This window comes from Halyomorpha halys, unplaced genomic scaffold, assembly GCF_000696795.3.
Source record: "Halyomorpha halys isolate HHAL.00 unplaced genomic scaffold, Hhal_1.1 Scaffold965.1, whole genome shotgun sequence".
NCBI classification, from domain to species: Eukaryota; Metazoa; Arthropoda; class Insecta; order Hemiptera; family Pentatomidae; genus Halyomorpha; species Halyomorpha halys.
In genome coordinates, this window is record NW_027114872.1 from 312,811 (window position 1) to 333,347 (window position 20,537).

Consider the following 20,537-nt stretch of genomic DNA (forward strand, 5'->3'; position numbering starts at 1 on the left):
TATATTTATATATATAAATCCTACTTTTTAGAAGCATCCCTTGATGTATTAGTAATTCAAAAAAGAATTCACATTCATTTGTTCATTTGTAATGCATTAATGATGGTCATTTTGTTTAAATTTTCAGTCAACATTTTGGAGTTTGCTCAAGTGTGTGTTTCTAAATACACATCATCGGATTGTCCTAGACATTCAAATAAATTGTATTGTGTTTATCACCTTCTAGGCTATAAATCAGGTCCCTTAGTGTATCTGATATATTTCTGTTTATATAGAATATATTGCCAAATTTTTGAAATGAAAATTAAAAAATTCCATTTTTTCAGAATAATTTAAAAAAGAAAGAGCAACTTGTCTGTCTCAGTTTTATTTGGGCATATAGACATATGTGTATACTTACATTAATCAAAACATAAGCAGTCAATAATCTACCCTTTAAAAATTAAGCTCTCTTAAAATTAGATTTTTTCTATTTTTGCTTATTTTCTAGCTGGAATATTTTTGTTAGAGGACCAGTAAAAATGTGAAAATCAACATATAAAAGTTTTTTTCATGAAAGTCCACTGTATATTTAAAATCTTAGTTTTGACTCTAAAAAAATAGTAATTATAGGGAAGATGTTCCAATTTTCTAGCTGTGACCAATTAAAATTTTTTAAATTCAATGAATAAGGTCTCTAAGGCACCGACCTGTGGAGTGGATTCTAAAATTTGAAATTTATACTGGTTTAAATTTTCAGTGGCTGATTTTTTAAAAGTAATTTACTTACTGTTGATGATTAGTTCTTTTTTTCTGAAATTTAATTTCGGTCATTCTTTTTAAGAACTGTGGTTACATATTATACATAAACAGAAAAAAGGGATCTGATTTGTTAGCAACAATATGCTGAATTTTATTTTTAATGAACTCCATCAGTTTGTTTATTTTATTTAAAGGGCCTAGGAAAATCCAGTATCGAGATATTGAAAATAGCACATATGTGCAAACTCTAAAAATGACTGAAAAAAAAAATGGCTGACATTCAGAAACCAGATGCAATAAAAATTATTTTTTCTTGAATTATTATAACATCAAGGAATTCACCAATAAAGTATGATTTTTCCTCAGGTAGTCGAGGAACCTGACTTGGACTCCTTTGCTGGACCATTTTTAAATGGGATGACTCATAAATTGCTTTCTTACTTTTCTGTATTACGTTTGCCAACGTTTTCTATGATTTTTTCAGGATCAGGCTCTTCAGTATTGGGTTCTCCATCAGTTAAAAATATAATCATTGGTTCCACTTGATTAGCATCATTATGGAATTTCTTCTGGCCCAATTTAGCTATGTCAATTCCCGCTCGCAATCCTCCATTAATATTTGTTCCTGTCAGAAATCATTAAGAGTTTTGAAGTTTGATTTTGATTAAAACATAAACAGCCATACTAATTATTAAGAAACCATAGGTGAAAAAAGTAAAATAATAACTACATAAATCTTTCTAAATTAAAATTGAATTATAATATTTAGCGTATACTGAAAATCTTACTCAAAAATCCCAAATTGCAAAAATTAAATTTAACATTTTATTTAATATACGGGAAAATATTAAGTTTATTTAATGTTATTTTTTAACAGACATAATGATAATGTGAATAAATATACATATGTTTGTATAGTAAAGATTAGGAAATTGGAAGAAAATTTAGAATTAGAGCCTCGGTACATCCCCACATTAAAAATTAGTAACTTCAATAAATAATAGGAATCCAAGAATTGCATTATCAACTTAAATTTAAAAAAAAAAAAATCCTCCTCCCCCCATTTACTGCTCCAAAATAAGTTTAGTTTTAAAGTTATTTTATTTTGTATGGAACCACTCTTAGTTCAATAGAAGGAAAGCAAAATGTACCTCCTACATATTTATAAAAAATATTAACCTCCATATGTTCCAAGACTTTTAGTGAAGTTAACTGCGTTTTTAACATTGTCTTCGGTAGCTGGAATTATATTTTCTTCTACCACAGGCACATTTTTAGGTTCATTAGTGTAATAGCTATAAGTTAACAAGCCCATATCGATACCATCTTTTTTCCAGGCCTATAAAATAAATTAAAATATGTTTATTATAAAAGATTAAGAAAACCAAGTTAAATAAACAAATTTCTTGGATTATAAAATTATTTTTTACAAGTACTTACCGCAACTGCATCAGAAAACAAAACAATACTGAAGTAATCTCTTTTAGATAGATCAGATAAAATCTTATCCATGGCCTGTTTCATTTGTTCTAATTTGTTACCATACATTGAACCACTAACGTCAAGAACAAATATAACATGTTTATTCAAAACTGGCAGAAGATCATTTCTGAGAATATGGACGAAGTATCCATCTTCATCTATCTAGAATAATGAAATGTTCAATATAAGTACAAAGATAGTTCAACATATCAATGATTTAAAAAACTTTTCCCTACCAAATGGGTACTTAATATGAGATATTGAGAGAAACAGTTGTGTGTCATTATGTTCTCATCACATGCCATTATAGTAATAAATAATTAATTAACTATTACAAAATTAATGTCAAATGCTTGTAAACAAACAGTTTGATATATTTGAGGCTGACTTCTTTTAACAGAGAAAGTAAAAAACTTTAGAAAACATTTTTGGTCTGCATAACTTTTGCATTCAATGATTCATATATTTATTCAAGAACTATCTATATTTATATTGATGCTTACTATAATTTGTTGCGTTTTATTAGAGGCATCAACATCGTACTCTACAATCATTTGTCCATTCAAGCCTTCAGGTTTCAGCTGTTTTTGTTCTTTTTTTGTAGGACTCCATTCCACTCTCACTTTAGTAGGAGATATTACTTCTTTCTTAGCATTGGGGTTTTCTGTAATTTTATCAAAGGAATTATTCACTAGAAACTATGGCCATAAAAACAAAAACATACTTCATATTTATTGACGAATCCATACATATTTTTGTTTAAAAATTATCTTCATAGAACATAAATATTCATCATTTGCTTTGATCCATGTATACTCTTTTTTTTTATTTAATTAAAAATTGTATTCTAAACATTTCATTGTTAATCATAATGAATATAATAATGAAGTGCTGTAAATAACATCAGTATGGTTTTTCGTTTATAAAAAACCCAGTATAAACTGGGATTCATATCTATATTTTACAATGTTAATCTAAAAGATTATGAAAAAACATCAACCCAAATTAAGCCCAATTTTTTTATACATAGTAATAAAAACTTATCAAATTTTTATCATACATATTTATAAAAACATACATACTGAAGGGTCAGAAGTGCATTACTTTGTAAGAAATATATATATACTATCACTTTTTCTTCTTCCAACTTTACCCACACCTATCTTAATGTGGCTCACAATGAGATTTGATTAATATTATAATAATTATCAATTTCAAGGACAAACTTTCATTTGGTTATTGAAAAACTCATATAGACAGGAGCTTAAAAAATGATTTTATTATCATAGGAATAAAAATAACTGTGTTATAATACCTGCATCGATTTGGTCAATCTCATTTGACATCTTAAATTGTGGTACCTTTACATTTCTTATAGGCAAAACATCCTCAATATTAACTACAATTGAGAGATTAGGGACAATCTGGAACAAATATCATAAAATAAGTTAACTGCATTTTAAACTGCAAAAGAGTAAAAATAAATTTGTATATTACCTGATGAGGTTCAATATTAATTTCAGTCTTATAGGTTCCATTCTTTCTTGTTAAAAGTTCCTCGTATGTGACATTGAATTCCGCCTTTTCTTCTGCTGCTACATTTACTGATACAGTGAAGTCTTTAGAATAGCGGGAACTGCAAGTAAAATAATAATCAGAATTATTAGAGCACTCAAGAAAACATTCATTTACAATGTGATAGCTAAAACATTTCTATTTTTTTTTTTAACATGTATACTATCTTGCTTAAAACAGATTAAAGGATTGAAAAGGTTTTAAAAATCTCTAATTGATAGAAAAGAATGAATATATCAAGCATTTATTCATTCAAAAGAAATTAATGTAACAGCAAAGGCCTCAAATCTCCTCATCTGATAAAAAAGAAGATAGCACTCTTCTAGCTAATGAGAATGATATAAGTTTAAGGTTAAGGGGTGGGTTTGGCACTTCAGGGTCTAAGAAATAAGAATGAAGATGTAGAGCCACCAAATTTTGAAGAGGTTAAATGTTCAATCCAAAAAATTAATCTGGAGGTGATTGGCTAACTAGTGAACTTTTCAGATATGTCAGTTTAAATATTCACAAAACCATGTATGACCTCATCTTCACAATTTGGCAAACAGATAACCATATATGACTTATCTCAACAACATGGCAGGAGGAACTGATGTCTCAGTAATAAAGCAATACAGATATTTGCTCAAGCTCAAGAACGGTTATAACCTAAGTATGTTAACTATTGAGTTATTTAATTACTTTGCACTGCATACCAGGTAATGTCGAATATCCTCTATAACTAACAAACATCATATGTTAGGCTGTTGGAGCTAAGGGTGTTTTGATGTCATGTTAACAAGTTCATGTTTCCAATGCACCAGTTTGATTCTGGCCTTGGCAGATTGACTTTTATTTTTTGGAGGTTCTACAGAATCTAAACTCGACCCTCTCATTTTGGTTAGAATTGGTAGGTTACCTATAGTATAAACCTCCTCCCCTCCGCCATCAGAAATGACTAAATAATAGAAGGAAAATAAAAATAATACTACGTGTGTAACGTGAAGTAGGAAGATACTACACAGGCTTCTTTAGAGATCTGCTATAGATCAAATATTTAACATCTGAAGCATCCTTAATAAAGGACATGAGTACAGAGTGCCATCCCTATACTTATTCCATGGTATAAAATTCATATAAAAGGTATGTTCTAACATGAATTCGACTGTGTGGGTACATACACTGTCTAATACATAAATGTTTTTGTCACCATATCTATTAATAGTTAGTTTTTCATTTCACTTACCCGAAGTGATTTGATCTAGTTCTTATTCCCATAAACTACTGAGCCCATTTGCAGTAGATTTCCCATTTTGCAAGTCTGATAACTGTTGTCATATCGACATAGTTATTCACTAATTATTTTTTAAATTTTATTTAACCTATACATGAACATTTTAGTTGATATAATAACTCCATAAATCATTCTTAGTATTTTCAATATTAATTCTATAGCAATATTGCATTGAATAGATGGTTGAAAGTGAAATGCTAATTTCAGTAAACTTTTATATTTTCGCTAAACTTTTTCAAAAGTAAAATGTTAAAATTTTTCATAGAGAAATATTATTAAAAGTACGTTTCTAAAAACTTCTGAAATTGGAGTTAGTCAATCTGTCACCCGAACAGCGTTTCAGTGTCCTTTCCAAGGGAGTATGTTTCCTGTGATTATTTGTACAAACATGCCTGCTCTTGGAGGGTTAATGATGAGTAGGTTCATTCATTAGCATTTAGGTACTGGCAGACTAAAATTAGTATGGAGGTAAATATTTAATTAAAACAATTAAGGCCCAAAAAAGTATACTAACCTTGTTTGGAAAATATGTCCAGCACTTTGACCAGCACTGACTGCTGCATCATAGTCCTTTTTGGCTTCCTCCTTTTCCTTAATGTAAGCTTCATATGGTTCTCCTTTGATTACCCTATACAACAAAAAATATTTAAATGTTATAGATATTGAAGTAATTATAGTTTTCAATTCATCGAGAAGTGAAATATATGGAGTCAACTTTGTGTGTACATCCTGGAATGTTTTCCCAAAACTTCAACTGCGGAATATAAAGGAAGAAATAAATTATATATATTTTGGTTAATAATCATGTATGGATCGATTATATGAATTATACATAATCAATATTTATTTTTTATTCCTCTTTTTTTGCCATTAATTACATATTGCTGATGGTGTTTGACAGTTAAAACCACTGGCACTAAGGCTATGTTTTCAAAACTCCTTGATTTATTTGGTATATCATGGAGCTACAACAGGATATCACTCCTAAGTAGATATAAGAACTCATGTTTCTCAGTTCTGATGGTGCCTGCATTGGCTTTGTCTTAGAATATTCCAATAGTATCCTAAAATAGCCATTCTTGCTCTTTTCTATTTGAAGTTTTATTCTTGTATATAGGGTGGGTTCTAAAAGAAGTTCTCAAAACTGTGTGTTTCCTCTTATTACAGGTTTTAGGAGGTAGGTAGAGGAAAGATATATGCAAGAATTATACATTTTGTTTCCAGTTCCAGTGTTTCAGGAGGGTCACTTCTGACATTAATACTTTCTGGTGATGGAGCTCACCAATTTGCTTGAATCGAGCCAGTAACTCAGTTTGACTGAGGGCATGCAATTGTATCCTATTGGTGCTAACTTTCATCAACAGTGGGTTAGGTCAATATTGGAGGGTCTAAAGGAATTTGATATACCTCAGTTAAGTTCTGTCACTGCCAGTAGTTCTAGTGTGATAAATATGAAGTTAGTTTTTGCTCTTTGTAATTCAGTGGGTCCCACAATGGGTTTCAGCTAATTGTTCGGTAACTGTTGAAATTCCTTTGCATCATAAACACTGTGATGGCTAGCATCGACAAACTGGGATTGGTTATTTATCATTTTTAGTTTGAGGTGGAGGGATAGATTAAGAGATGTTAACAAGTGGTTTATGCTTAGCATAGAATCTTGAGGGACTCAAGGAAGGAAGGAGATATTTTCGGATACCAGTTCTCTGACTTGTACCATTGATGAAAGTTGCTTCAGAAATGAATGTAAGAGAGAATAAAGCTGCTCAGGGAACTCTTAATGTCTTGCATAGAACATGGAACACTGAGTCAAAAGGCTCCTTGTTTTTTATAGATATCATTGTGGTGATCTTATTCTTGATTGAATTTCGTCTTACTTCTGCCTGTAGCATCACCAGATAGTGATCCTGTCAAATACCGCCCTGAAAGCTGATGTAATTCTGTGGATTCTAGGCTATCTCTGAGGAGAGGAATCTGACAGTCATATAAATTATCTCTGTGGAATGGAAATGCTCCATACATGGGCATTTATTTATCTGTTTGACTGTAAGATGAAAAGTGAACAAAAGATTTTTTTTTTAAATTATAGAAATTAAATTGTGATACTCACATAACAAAACGAGTTATAAATGCTTCTTGAGGCAGTGTAACTCTAAAATTGACCTCTTGAGAAACATTTGCTGGATTTAATATACGGCTTGAGACCAATGTTGTTGCATATTTATATTTTATGTCGCAATTAACATTCAGGGATTTAATTATCGGAGCAAGAACCTACAATAAATTAAATAATAATACAAATTGAAGATGGTTTTGATAATTTATCTTTTTTATATGACAGTTTTCTATTAATTATTTAAAAATTCAAATAATGAAGAATAAATTATATTCTTAAAGTTAATTTAACTCCATACTTACATTGCAATGAACTGAGATGAATAAGCTCCCAATTATTAGAAGACTAGATATTAGTTTCATGTAGGACATCTAAAAAAAATGGAAGAACTATGTATTAGGTTTTAAATTCTTAACAATTACAGGTATAAAAATTAATAGGTAAAATGAGTTGTTGAATTACTTCTTTAATGAATAAATATTTTTTTATAAGTTTATTTTTGTACCAATATTGAGAACATGATAAAAGTTTTTGAGGAGAATGGAAATTGTTTGAGTCAGTGGTTGTTCTTTTTTATATCTTTTAGAGATTTACAACTGTACAATACACGAGTGATTGTTAAAAATTATTTAAAAGTTTTTAATTTTAATATAATATAATTTAAATTATATATGTTATGTCCTTCATTTTTTTTCTTTACAACCATAAATGTCTGTCTGGTGAAATTACAAAGGCCCTGCACATAAATAAATAAATAAATATTTTGTTTATTACAGAAGAATTTATAGTTTTTGCAGCTGCCAGACTCCCCTTCCTTCTTAGGAATTTTGTGTACTGCTAAAGCCTTCAATGGCATTGGCCTAACCAAGGCACTGCCAGGTTGTACCCTCAGCAGTATTTCAAAATGTCTTGATATGCTGCTGCAACTAGGCTTTACTGGTTTGGTTACCTTATTTTTAAAACTATTTTAATTTTTTTTCCAATGATTTACCCTTGTTCAAGGACTTGATGCATTATCAAAACACGGATTATGGCTAGTCACGGTCAGCAGGCGCACGAGGATCTATAATTCTTACTTTAAATAAGACTATCTATTAATAAATCCTCCAGGTGGCTATTTGTCATCCGAGAAAATCATTACCTGATTCCCGATTAAGATTAACCGGGATAGGGTTATCACTCCCATGGCCAGTCGGAGTGAGTTGTTCCTAGCAGTCTGACGACTTAACAAAACCGGGGGTAGGGAGAGGAGAAGGAAGTGTGTCTTTCCGTCATGGGTCGCCCACTTCGACAGTCACTCATCTAAATAATGAATATATGAAATGCAAGTGAAAGACGAAATATAAAAATTTTATCAAAGATGTTTCTGCATTTTCTACTTGCCAAACATGCTCATGGAATAAGTATAATTTAATTTCCCTTCTGAGTTTTTACTTTACAGGACTATGAAAAAACATTCTAATTTTAGCAAGTCACAATAGTGAAATCGGCTACTATTTCAAGGTGAACCTGTATTCTATTGATGGCTTCCAGTAAACAATTGTTGGGTATACATATTTACTATGGCTGCGTCATTCTTCATTGTGTGATTCATTCTTTATTTTTCGAAATTGAGCAACTGACCCGTGAAATGTTAATTATTTTGAGTTATTTTAATGCAGTTGAGACAGAAATCTTTAACGACTATTTGGGATACCCTCTGCTTTATCGAGAAATACGCGAGAAAAAGTGTGACGTGGAAGGAGAGGAGGCTAATTTAATAACTCGTAAATAAGTGTGTAAAAAATGGTAAGTGGAAAAATATAAAATACACATATATATTTTTAAAAACACTTTGTATATTAAAAAAAATTTAAGTAACGAATATAGTCGGTAACAAAATTTAGTATTATTACTCTTAATGAAAATAACGTCTAGGAACCTTTAAATTTAACTTCCTCTTGACTGGACACAATTTTAGAAATCGCCTAGACTGTTTATGAACCAGAAAAAAACAATTGGGAAAATCTTTTAAGACTTATAAAAATGTTAACAGTGATTCGAATCATCGTGATGTCTGACATGCATGTTAGGTTCATTGTCTTGTTGTAAGAGTGTTTCTGTTTAAAACAATCTGTAGCTAGAACCCGATCCTTCTAACCCTTCCTCGTTTCTCTCTTCACCTCTACTCATTATTTTAGTTTGTTGAGAAAAATGATTTGAAATGAGTTACATGCCTTGGAAACGTATGTTACTCATAAAGCAAATTTTTACATATCTGATAGACTCATGTTCCGCTTAGTACAAAATAAAAATAAATTCCGTGTGATATCCAAAAAAAATATTAGATACTACGAAGATATCCTCTTGATGAAGTGGCGGCGTATTGAACTAAGTGTTGGATGTTAGGAACCGGTAATGGGCCATTTTCGTTCCCATCAAAAATTTCTCTAACTTAACCAGTAACATAAACATCATTAAAAAATCGTTGTTACTAAAACTATAGGATATCGAAATATAGGGAAAATTCTTGGGCGAGACCTACAAAAAATTAATGCGGGTTATAATTTAGTTCCCAGTCACATTAATTTTACCCGAAGACCCCATAACCTGGCATTCTTAACATATCTTCAGATAACCTTTCTCTCTCTCAAGATATTTGACGACTATTTTTGATTCAAGCAATTATTTTCTTTCTTACCTTAACACTACATTATTTAATACAACTATTATTATCTCTATAATTAATCATATTTTTTTCTGTAGGTGTTTTTGAATCCAGGACTAGTAAATGATTTTTTCCGAGACCATATTATAACCAATATGAATCTTCGGAAACCATCTAAAGGTCGATTTAATATTTTGAAGTATAAAACATAACTATTTGTCACATTTATAAAGTATGTTAAGCACATTATTTTTATTTCATTAGTAATATAATTTCTTGATTAATTAATATAAAATCTCCTTTCTAATTAATGAAATGCGCATCCCGGCCCAAATGTTTTATAAGTCCCTGCCTATACAGGATCAGTTTTATGCGGTTCCAAGCTAAGACGCTCCGTTCGTACATACTTAAGTCTGGCCCTGAGTTTAACAAAAGGTAAAGATAGCTTCTTTTTTGCACCGCTCGCAATTTATTTCAAATATGCCATCACGATTATTCTTGGAAGGTGTAATCTGACATGAGTCAGAAAGAGCTATAACTTAACATCTTCGGAGAAAACACTACGTTTATAGCTTCTATTTGAATATAATTACCCTTTGATTTCTAGTGTGCTCAAAAGATTTTCCTCGGCATACTAAATGAGCTAGATCATTATAGATGCCTTGACGACGGGTTCCAGCAAGGTTACTGCGTTTTGTCTTCAACATTTAGTTGGAAGGCCTCGATTTAATTTTATTGCACCCATTGAATATGCCGTGAAAATCCATTAATTGTTTTGTTTTATCTAATGTTATTGTACCTTAATTCTTACTAAAATATGAATTTCAAAATTTTTGGAAAAAAAGGAATAACAACTTGAATTATAACACTTGAATAAAAATGAATACGGGTATACACGATGTTTCCAAATTCTGTGGAACTATGTTAGTATAAACGGAATCAGTTTTTTGTCCTTTTGTACTATTTTCATGCATAAACAAATTGTGGTGAGAAGGTAGTGTTACAAAAGAATTAAAATAACGACTATCTGCAGCGAGGTTAACATAAGAACTGCAGCTCTTTATAAATTCGATCAGTTTCACTGCGATAAATGTTCTTCCTTATCAATGTTTTGGGCGCCAGTTTGTACCACAATAATAAGCATAACCAATGTCCAAGACTAACACTACAGTTTCTTCATTATTTAACCTTTGGCTTGGGGTATACAATTGTTTATACTTATTTATTTAATTTTCGAGGAGAAAAAAACTTGATACTTCAACTCTCCTTCATTTTAATTTTATGGGTAACTGTCCATTACCTAGCCCATCTTAATTACTTGATGTTTTACATCGTCCTTGATTAATCTTTAAGGGATAAGTCCTGATGATAAATTTTTGGTTTTTGCTGTAGTACGATTTTCTCCACTACAGTTTCTTTTCATACTATGTTTAAATAGTAATGTGAGACTGCTGAGAGAACAAGTCAACTAAACCTATGCACGAGAACAAGTTTGTTTTTAAAATAAAATCATATAAGGTTTTCTGAATAAAACAAACCTAAAAGAAGTTTAAAGTAATAAACGAATGTCATTAAAAAAAAAAAAAAAGACTTTAAAGTTCTTGATACAATCAAAGGAACAATGACTAATGTGAAGTAACTCACGATGATAAGCCTTAGGCCTTTACATCATTTAGCTCAATGCGACAGTTTTGTATGTTTTGGTAGTGTGATTAATTTTCAATATTTAATTATTTTAGATTAATTAGGATAATTATTAATTTTATAAGTAAATAAATCGAGGAGGCAGAGAAATATGGGCACTTAGATTTAAGTTTCCGGAAAGAGCATACCAAGGATGTTCTAAATCATGGGAAATCAAACAGTAATGAAGACAAAGACAAAGAAACGCTGTAAGGACCTCAATTAAAGGCATTGTTAACATCAACAGCCTCAAAAGAAAAAAAAAAGTTGGATAGATGGCTTGCTATCTGTGGAATTCAAAGATAGAAAAACAGGCTAAACAACGGAAATTGATCCAGAAATTAGAATTAAAAGATTACATGAGGTCAAGAACAGTATTCTTATCTATTAATTCTAGATTGGTTCATTACAATAATAAATCTAAACTTAACTGTTGTGTAGGTAAACATAAGAAAGACCATTCAAGAGCGAATGTTTCACTTTGAGGGGAAAAAATACGCCCCTCCACTAGGCCAAACACTAAACTTGAGGAGATATACTAACTCAATTTCTGTGATTGGGTTACCATGGGGAACCTCGAGAAAATACTTTAAATATATAAAATTGGTTCTAATGTTCCCTTTAACTTTATCTTCCTTAAACCTGTTTGCCTGTAATTACTAAATCATCCAGCTTTCAAGAATAGGCCCTTACATTGAATATCATAGAAGGCCTAAAATCAATCAGGTTTCGGAAGAGGAACATCCATTAAGAACTGGTCTTCGACTAATAGCAGATACTTAAATTCGAAATCGAGGAAAGTCTATTTGTCTCAAAAATAGGATATAGCATGACCAGTGCGAATAGAACCTACGCATCCTATCGAATACTGGAATCTCAGAATTCTTAATTTGCATGATGATTCAATAAATTTGTTATTCCGACTGAACCTCTGATAGACAAACAAGGGTGCAGACATGAAAGATTTTAAAGAGGCCTTTCCGTATTAGTCTTTACCTGTGCAGAATATTGAGCAAAAATATTATTTCGATCAATTAATAATGCTGGCGAAAATATCTAACTACCACGATATGAAATTAGGTTAAGAAGGATTAATAAGCTTTAATAACCTGATTTATCCTGTTAAGTTTTGTATGTATCTAATGTTATCCTCTAATTGTTTTTTCGATTCTATGTAATACTATCTTGAAGTATCTCTTGGCGTCTTCGTTGACCACCGTTTATTAAGCTAGATCGCATTTATTAAAAGCAGGTACTAAGTAACAAAATTAAGATTAATAAAAAGAAAACAATGAAGAATACGTTGTAAACAATTAAAATCATTCTAAGGTAGTTAGTCATTCCAGTAACATCTGAACCGTAAAAATATTGACAGATAGAAGATTGCTCCGAGTTTTAGCTCAATGGAATGCAACTTTATTTACGACTTGTTGTGTACAAAACCATGGCTTCTTCAATATCAAGGGACTGCGTAACAAATCAAATCGAGAAATAGTTAGATTAGCTTATTTACATATAAATTCCAAGAATAAACTCAAATGATGATAGCGAAGGGGGAAAGCCGACCAGTTAGCCGTTTACTTTTATCTACAATAGTTCTGGTACTATTCTCAGAAGATTTTATATTTTTCAATAATATGTTCCTAAACAGAATACATCTTGTCACTGAATTACTGGTAATAGTTAAAACTGAGATTAGATATCGATTCAACAAAGGTCAACTTATGATAAACCAAAATAAAGAAATCTCTATTTATGATTTTTCTAAATATAAGCTGTGCTGGTTGAACACATTTAATTTAAAGCGCATAACAACATATTGTGTTTTTTTAAAAAAGAATAATTTTATTTATATAGATAAATGAAATGGTATATACTTCCTTGAATGTTTAGCATTTATTTTTTGTTCAAGTATTGATGCTACATTCTGAAAACGTTCGATCTTGAAGTGTCCTTTACAGTGGTGCAGTCGTAAATTTCCTACTTTGGGAACGGTAACCATCTTCTGAGAATCGAATAACATCAGGCGATCCAAAATGCCCCCACCCCTATACGAGGTAGTTTCCTTTTTAGCCGTAAAGTCATTGTCGCTAAAACCCATTCAGCCATTGTTGAGTTACATCTCGGGAAAAAACGCGGGCCACCTATTAATATATAGGATTTTTGGAAAAAGCAGCAAAAAGACCTATTTCAACGCGTTCCCGCCTCACTACGCCACTGCTCCTTTAATAATATTCTGCTTATCAAGGTTGACACATATAGTACAAGAGCCCAAGAGGAGAAAAAAGGCAGTTATCTCACCCCAATTTCTGATTACTTTAATGAAAACTATGTATAATTAATAGTCAAAATTGACGAGTCTGCCAAGTATAGGTAGGGGGAATAAAAATGGCGGCTGTTTCAAAGCGATAAGAAGAAACTAATTTTTCATTCGGAGCTCTATATCTTAAAAATTAGGAACAACACAAGAAAACCTAAGAGAACGTAATTTAAAGAAGAGTAAATTTGCTAAAATATGAGTCCTCATAGAGTTATTTCCGTTAAATAGTTTTCGAAATATAGCTTTTTAAAAAGCAACATTTCATAAAAATGTTGTATGGGACGTACTAAAAGATCAGTAATTAGTGAATTTATTTTGAAAAATCTATATCTAAAAAACCATTTGACGTACAGATGTCTATTAGCAATCAAATTAAAGCTAATTTAATGAGCTATAAGGTAGTTTATGATGTTGATCTTCGAAGGAGTAATAGTTTACATGAAATTTGCTAAAATAAATTGATTTATAGTTGTTCGGACAAATTTTCATTTACCAAATTGATATTCATATCTGAATATCATAAAAACTACTACCACTATGAAGATAAGTGTCATAAACTACATTATAGTAAGTTAAATTTCCTTTATTTTGAGTGTTGGCTGACATATGTGCGTCTTATAGATATAGAGATATATTTTTTCAAAAATCCAACATTTTATACAAACAACTAGAAATTAACATTTTGTGAGTTTCTTTTGTTAAATATCATATAAACTACTACTCCTACAAAGATAAACATGATTAACTACATTGTAGTAAATTTAACTAGCTTTAATTTGAGCGCTGGCAGACATCTGTACGCCCAATGGGTTCTGAAATAAAGATTTTCATAAATCAAACTTATTGTCCGAACAACTATAAATCAATTTATTTTAGCAAATATCATGAAAACTAGTATCCCTACGAAGGTAAAGTTCACAAACTTCTTTATAGGCCATTAAACTAGTTTTAATTTGAGTGCTAATAGACATCTGTACGTCACATAGTTCCTGAGATATAGAATTCTCAAAATAAATTAACAAACTACTAATCTTTCAGTAGATTTTTAAGAAATTTTGCTTTTTAAATAGCTATATCTCGAGAACTATTGGACGTAAATAGCTCTTTAAGGGCTAATATTTCAACAAATTTACTCTTCTTTAAATGACGTTCTCTTAGATTTTCTAGTGTTGTTGGTAGTTTTTATAGATCTCCGAATGAAAAATAAATGTTTTTTAAGGTTTTGAAACAACCGCCATTTTTTAATCCCGCTACCTATACTTGGCAGACTCTTCAATTTTGACTAGTAATTGTACATAGTTTTTATTGAAGTAATCAAAAATTGGGGTGAGATAACTGCCTTTTTTTCTGCCCGGCTCTTGTACTAATAGGACTTCTCTAAATAACAGATTAACTTAAAATCCTCATAGATTAATACAATAAGAATCCACGTGTTGAAAAATACAATACTTAACAGATAATGCAATACTGTAAATTTACAATTTATTATACTAAGCCAACGTAAACGACTGTAATCTGACGTATCACTCATTTATTGTCAGAAATTGAATCTACTGAGGGTGAAGAAATTTTAAAAAATTTCCATTGCAGGAATGTTTCAAATTATTGTCATTAAATCAGTTCAGATTTTTAAAACTCATAAATAAAGATATTAAATAACCGTAGCCACGCCATTTTGTTTTTCCAATAATTCGGAAACATCGATTTTTTTTTAGAAAATACACTGTTGCAGCAAATGAGCGAAATTTTGAGTTAAGTTTCGAGGCTTCTTTATACCATCAAATTCTTAATATTTCTAATCAATTATCCTTATTGTTTCTCGTCATGTCATAAAAGAAATCAACCATAACGTTGTAGATGTATCTTATTTAAAGCGAAATAATAACTGTCATTTCATTATAAACGTTATTTTCACTCTAACCTTTTAATTTCTATCCATACTTCTCCGTAGATTTACGATACCTCGCTTTGAACAGAAAATTTCCTTTTGACCTCTTAACATGGGTCACCGGTCTTCCGGGAACTTCCCCGAATGCGGATAATTCTCATACACGTCATTATATAGAATATAGAATAAATACAAAAATATAGAAGATTTCTCACTAGGTAGTAATGTTACATTATCCTAACAAAATTAAAGCATTATCTCGGAAACAACAATTGCTCCTTACTATTACTAATGCAATAGTGAATAACTTTTTTCTGGAAGCAAATATCTGTTTTTGGGAGGAATTGAAAATTTTAAATAAACTTAAACTGTAAACACTCGAGATTGATTGAATTATTAATTTATTAAGATACTTAAAAGATAATAGTGTTGGAAAAAACGATTTTAAGTATTTTAGGAATCCGTAAATTTAACAGATTTAAAATTCCATTTCATTCCAAACTCCTTACCCATCCTAATCCATTAATTCTTAATCTCGCATCCTTAACAATCCCTGATAATCCTCCGAGGCGTCTGAAAAGAAAATGGCCACGGGATTTTCTAATTTCAATTAATGCTTGAAGTATTAAACTAGTCCTTCCCAAGATTTTCAAATGTAAATGAAACATATTTACTTATTGTATTTATTATTTGTACAATTGTAAATCACATTAAATAAATTTTTAAAAAATCCGTATACATTAAATAAACAATACTGTTTACAATTTTAATAGAAAATTAAGCCTGACTTTATTTATAAGTATTTTTCTTCAAATTTCTTATCATTTTTTATGCGTGCATCTTACCGGACGGCAGTCCAAGAGTAAGAGTAATAGCAATTACTGTTTAAAATTGCGTCCTATTATTGTAATTGAAAACTAAGGAAATAAAATTACAATATTGATTAGTAATTTCAACTACTTGGCGAACCGCCGTAATTATACGAAATTACAATTACTAGTTGAACCAAAATTGCAAATTCTAATTCCAGTCACATGTAATTGCAATCATATTGTACGCATATATAGTGATTGAGCGTGAGATAATTTGAAAGGGATTGTCTGGGCCGCTGTCAACAAGGAAGCAAAACAGGAATTTATTATGTCCCGACGTTTCGACCTACGTTGTAGGTCTTCATTAGAGCTACAATAAAAGCATAAAGAGTCAATATAAAGATAAAAATGTAACATATGGAATGCAAAGGTACTTTATGTGCTTTTTGACCGCAGTCCTAACCATCTCGTTCAAAGTAATTGCAATCACCTTTTGCCCAACACTTGCTGGCAGGTTTAGAAAAAAAAACATGAAAGGGCTGGCATGTACTCCATGAGTATTCATTGACAATAAAGATAAAGGAATAATTATCAGGTGGAATATAAAACTAATTTGTCAATTTTCATAAATGTCTGGCCAAATATTCATGTAAATTCGGACTTATCCTAGAAAGAGCGGGAAAATAGGAATTCATTCCGTGGATATACCCGTCTAATAACTGTAACAGTAGTTCTGGGGGGGGGGGGGATCAACAATTTTTTTCCTTAAAAGGCCCTAGGCCCGTTGAACTAGGGCACCAATAGGGGCAGGTTTGGTTGTAGTCATAATTTTTTACCACCCCACCCCCGATTTTTTGCGTCGCCCACTCAAACATACACCACTTTTTTTTCTTTTTCTCCTCTCAAATAATACCTGTGGGGTAACCTGTGACGTCGTTAGACCGTGCTTAAGCTATTTCGTTCTCTGTGATAAAATGAAAAAAAAAAAAATCCTAACAATCTAATTGTGCTCCAGCACCAACTTCACAAATTGTTCTACAAATGTCAAGTATAGATTAAACCATACAGTTAAAAGTGAGTTTTTTACTGAAAACCGATAAGTGGCCTTTCTCAAGCGCGTTTTTGTGGCTTCGCCAGTTGCTCGAAAGTTAAATATAATATTCACATTTTGGAGAAAAATAATTTTTTTTTTATTAAATATTCCGATTTAAAATTAGAATTAAAAGCATACGTACATATATGCGCGCTAGGTTCCATTACCGAGAAAGTGCCTCCTTGAAAACCATTGGCTAATTATAAGCTAAATAGCGTTTATGCAAGTTTTTGTGAATTCAGATAACAGAGCACTCTAGCGACTTAGCGGTTGATCGTAGAGAAGAATCTTACAGGCAAAAAATTTAGAAAATTTACTTTACTTTAATTTCGTAAAAGATTATTTTCTCGAAACAAAATCAGACAGGTGAAAAACAAAGGTTCCCGAAAAATATCAGTCAGCAAACCTCAGATTCTTCTTTAGGTTCAGAGGCCTAAAGTGCAGAAGGGTGTTTAAAAATACGACTTCAACAAAACTTTGTCCTGTATTGCTTACACTAAAACACGTTCGGTATCTTCAGCCTCTCGACCAGGAGCGTCGTCATGGGGAGAGAAGAGGTTGAAGAGTGGTCTGAAACTCCCTCCTCTTTCACCCATTCAAACCCAAAAACGTTGCAAGATTTGAGAACCTACTGTTAACTTCGAACAATTTAGTAAAACATTACTCAAAGAGATTATTATACTCAACATAGCTTATAAACAGCATTTAAGCCGGTGAATTTTTCAAGAATATTCAACATGAATATCGCAGACTCCTCCGGTAATTTGGAAAATCCTGTCAAACGTGTAGATAAATTTTTAATTTTGCACACTTAAACAAATTTTTATAGTAACTTCCCTGATTTTAATGTTTATTTGAGGGTAAATCCACTATTTTATTGAAATCATATTTATTAAAGGAGCAGTAACCTATAACTTGGGAAACTCAACCACAACCCGAAGACTGAAGCCCAGGTTGTTGCAGGACATCCTGTTATAAATTCTATAACTATCAGTTCTGTTATTGTCCTTCTAAAATTTTATTTTATCTTAATTTTTTTTTCTCTTCATCCTTTCCTTAATTAAACTTCATTTTCTTTTCCACCATTAGAAGTCGATTATTTATTTTGTTAAAAACATGAATTATATTTTTTTTTTTTATTAACTTGTCTTTTATCTTTTATTAAGAGTTATTATTTTAATCTATTTATTTTATCTCAATATTCTGTTTTATTTATAACATTGTATATAGTTAGGGGTGTCTTTTTTATGAGACTATACCCCTCCCCATAATCAATCGTTATAAAAGCAAATAAATGTACCTCTTACATTAACCATGTATGTGCCCACCAGGCCGATCTGAGATTAAATAAATTAAATAATAAAAAAAAATCATATTAAGTGTGTTAATATCATTAATGGATTTAATCTAATAATATTTATGATTATATAAGCTTTTAAACTTATCTTTAAATGGACATGATAATAATTCATCTTTAATGCGAAATTAAATATATTCCTTTTAAGTATACACTACAGAATCACCTATTTTTATCAGACTAATAATTTAAACTATTCCAACACTAGCCTAACGTATATATTAATATATGATATTAAATAATAATTGACTGTTTAAGCATATTTAAGTATAAACAAGAGCATTTTTCTATCGATAATTTCCTATATTATATTAAAGAAATTAATAGAAAATATACTGACTTTTAAAGGCAAATGGATATTAAACGAGAAATGGGTTAAGTGTATCGGTTATTTTCTCCTATTTGATATTTTAAAATTATTGCTTATTATCCATACAACAACAAAATAAAGGAATCATAGATATTATTTAATTAAATATTTCAATAGAACGGATTCCTTTTTTGATTTGCTCCTTCGTTTAACTTATAAAACCAAAGAAAAGACCCATTGTTGAATGATAATAAAATGTTTTGCTCTTATAAACTATTAGGTATTATAAGATTAACTATTATCTTTGTAATAATATTTATCTATTTACACATGCACGCTACTCACCGTATCAGGGACCGGACCAGAAACAGTTCACGACCCTCGGCTAACTGACAGAGCTGCTGCGGCCGCCACAGTTTTGATGCCCCCTCCATGAGGAAAGTCCAGAAGAACGGGAATACCCAGAGCGTAAGGGGAGGCTGGATTCACAATTAACCTAAATCGATTTTTAACTAATCAATAAACTGATGAACTAGATGAGAACAAATCCGGTATTTCAGTTTTTACAAACGTATTGTTTATATTTACTCTAGCATGACCCGGCTCTGCTTCCCTATTGCTGGATTTGAGTATGTATTATACATAGTACAAGAGCCGGTAAGAAAAATAGGCAGTTATCTCACCCCAATTGTTTATTACTTCAATAAAAACTATGTATAATTACTAGTCAAAATTGATGAGTCTGCCAAGTATAGGTAGCGGGATTAAAAAATGGCGGCTGTTTCAAAACCTTAAAAAAACATTGATTTTTCATTCAGAGCTCTATATCTTAACAACTACCAACAACAATAGAAAATCTAAGAGAACATTATTTAAAGAAGAGTAAATTTGCTGAAATATTAGCCCTAAAAGAGCTATTTACGTCCAATAGTTCTCGAGATATAGCTATTTAAAAAGCAAAATTTCTTAAAAATCTACTGCAAGATTAGTAGTTTGTTAATTTATTTTGAGAAATCTATATCTCAGGTATTATATGAGGTACATATGTCTATTAGCACTCAAATTAAAGCTAGTTTAATGGACTATAAAGAAGTCAAAATAAATTGATTTATAGTTGTTCGGAAAATAAATTAGATATATGAAAAACTTTATTTCAGAAAGAATTATACGTACTGATGTCTGCCAGTGCTCAAATTAAAGCTAATTAAATTTACTGCAAAATAATTAATCGTGTTTATCTTTG

The 20,537-nt window shown here is 30.8% G+C and overlaps 1 protein-coding gene across 14 annotated transcripts in view; it reads right to left on the bottom strand.

Annotated features, from left to right (window-relative positions):
- Positions 1 to 19,723, bottom strand: part of LOC106687456 (inter-alpha-trypsin inhibitor heavy chain H4) — a 34,543-nt gene extending 14,820 nt beyond the window's left edge. For all 14 annotated transcript variants that reach the window (XM_014431354.2, XM_024360054.2, XM_067051994.1 and 11 more), the window contains exons 1-10: positions 19,640 to 19,723; positions 7,487 to 7,555; positions 7,179 to 7,342; positions 5,586 to 5,699; positions 3,721 to 3,859; positions 3,539 to 3,647; positions 2,727 to 2,887; positions 2,182 to 2,385; positions 1,921 to 2,080; positions 1,183 to 1,366 (exon numbers count right to left, since the gene is read on the bottom strand). In XM_014431354.2, coding sequence (XP_014286840.1) covers positions 1,183 to 1,366; positions 1,921 to 2,080; positions 2,182 to 2,385; positions 2,727 to 2,887; positions 3,539 to 3,647; positions 3,721 to 3,859; positions 5,586 to 5,699; positions 7,179 to 7,342; positions 7,487 to 7,555 — 1,304 coding nt within the window. In that variant the 5' untranslated portion in view covers positions 19,640 to 19,723. The remainder of the gene's footprint in view (positions 1 to 1,182; positions 1,367 to 1,920; positions 2,081 to 2,181; positions 2,386 to 2,726; positions 2,888 to 3,538; positions 3,648 to 3,720; positions 3,860 to 5,585; positions 5,700 to 7,178; positions 7,343 to 7,486; positions 7,556 to 19,639) is intronic.
- Positions 19,724 to 20,537: the final 814 nt, after the last annotated feature.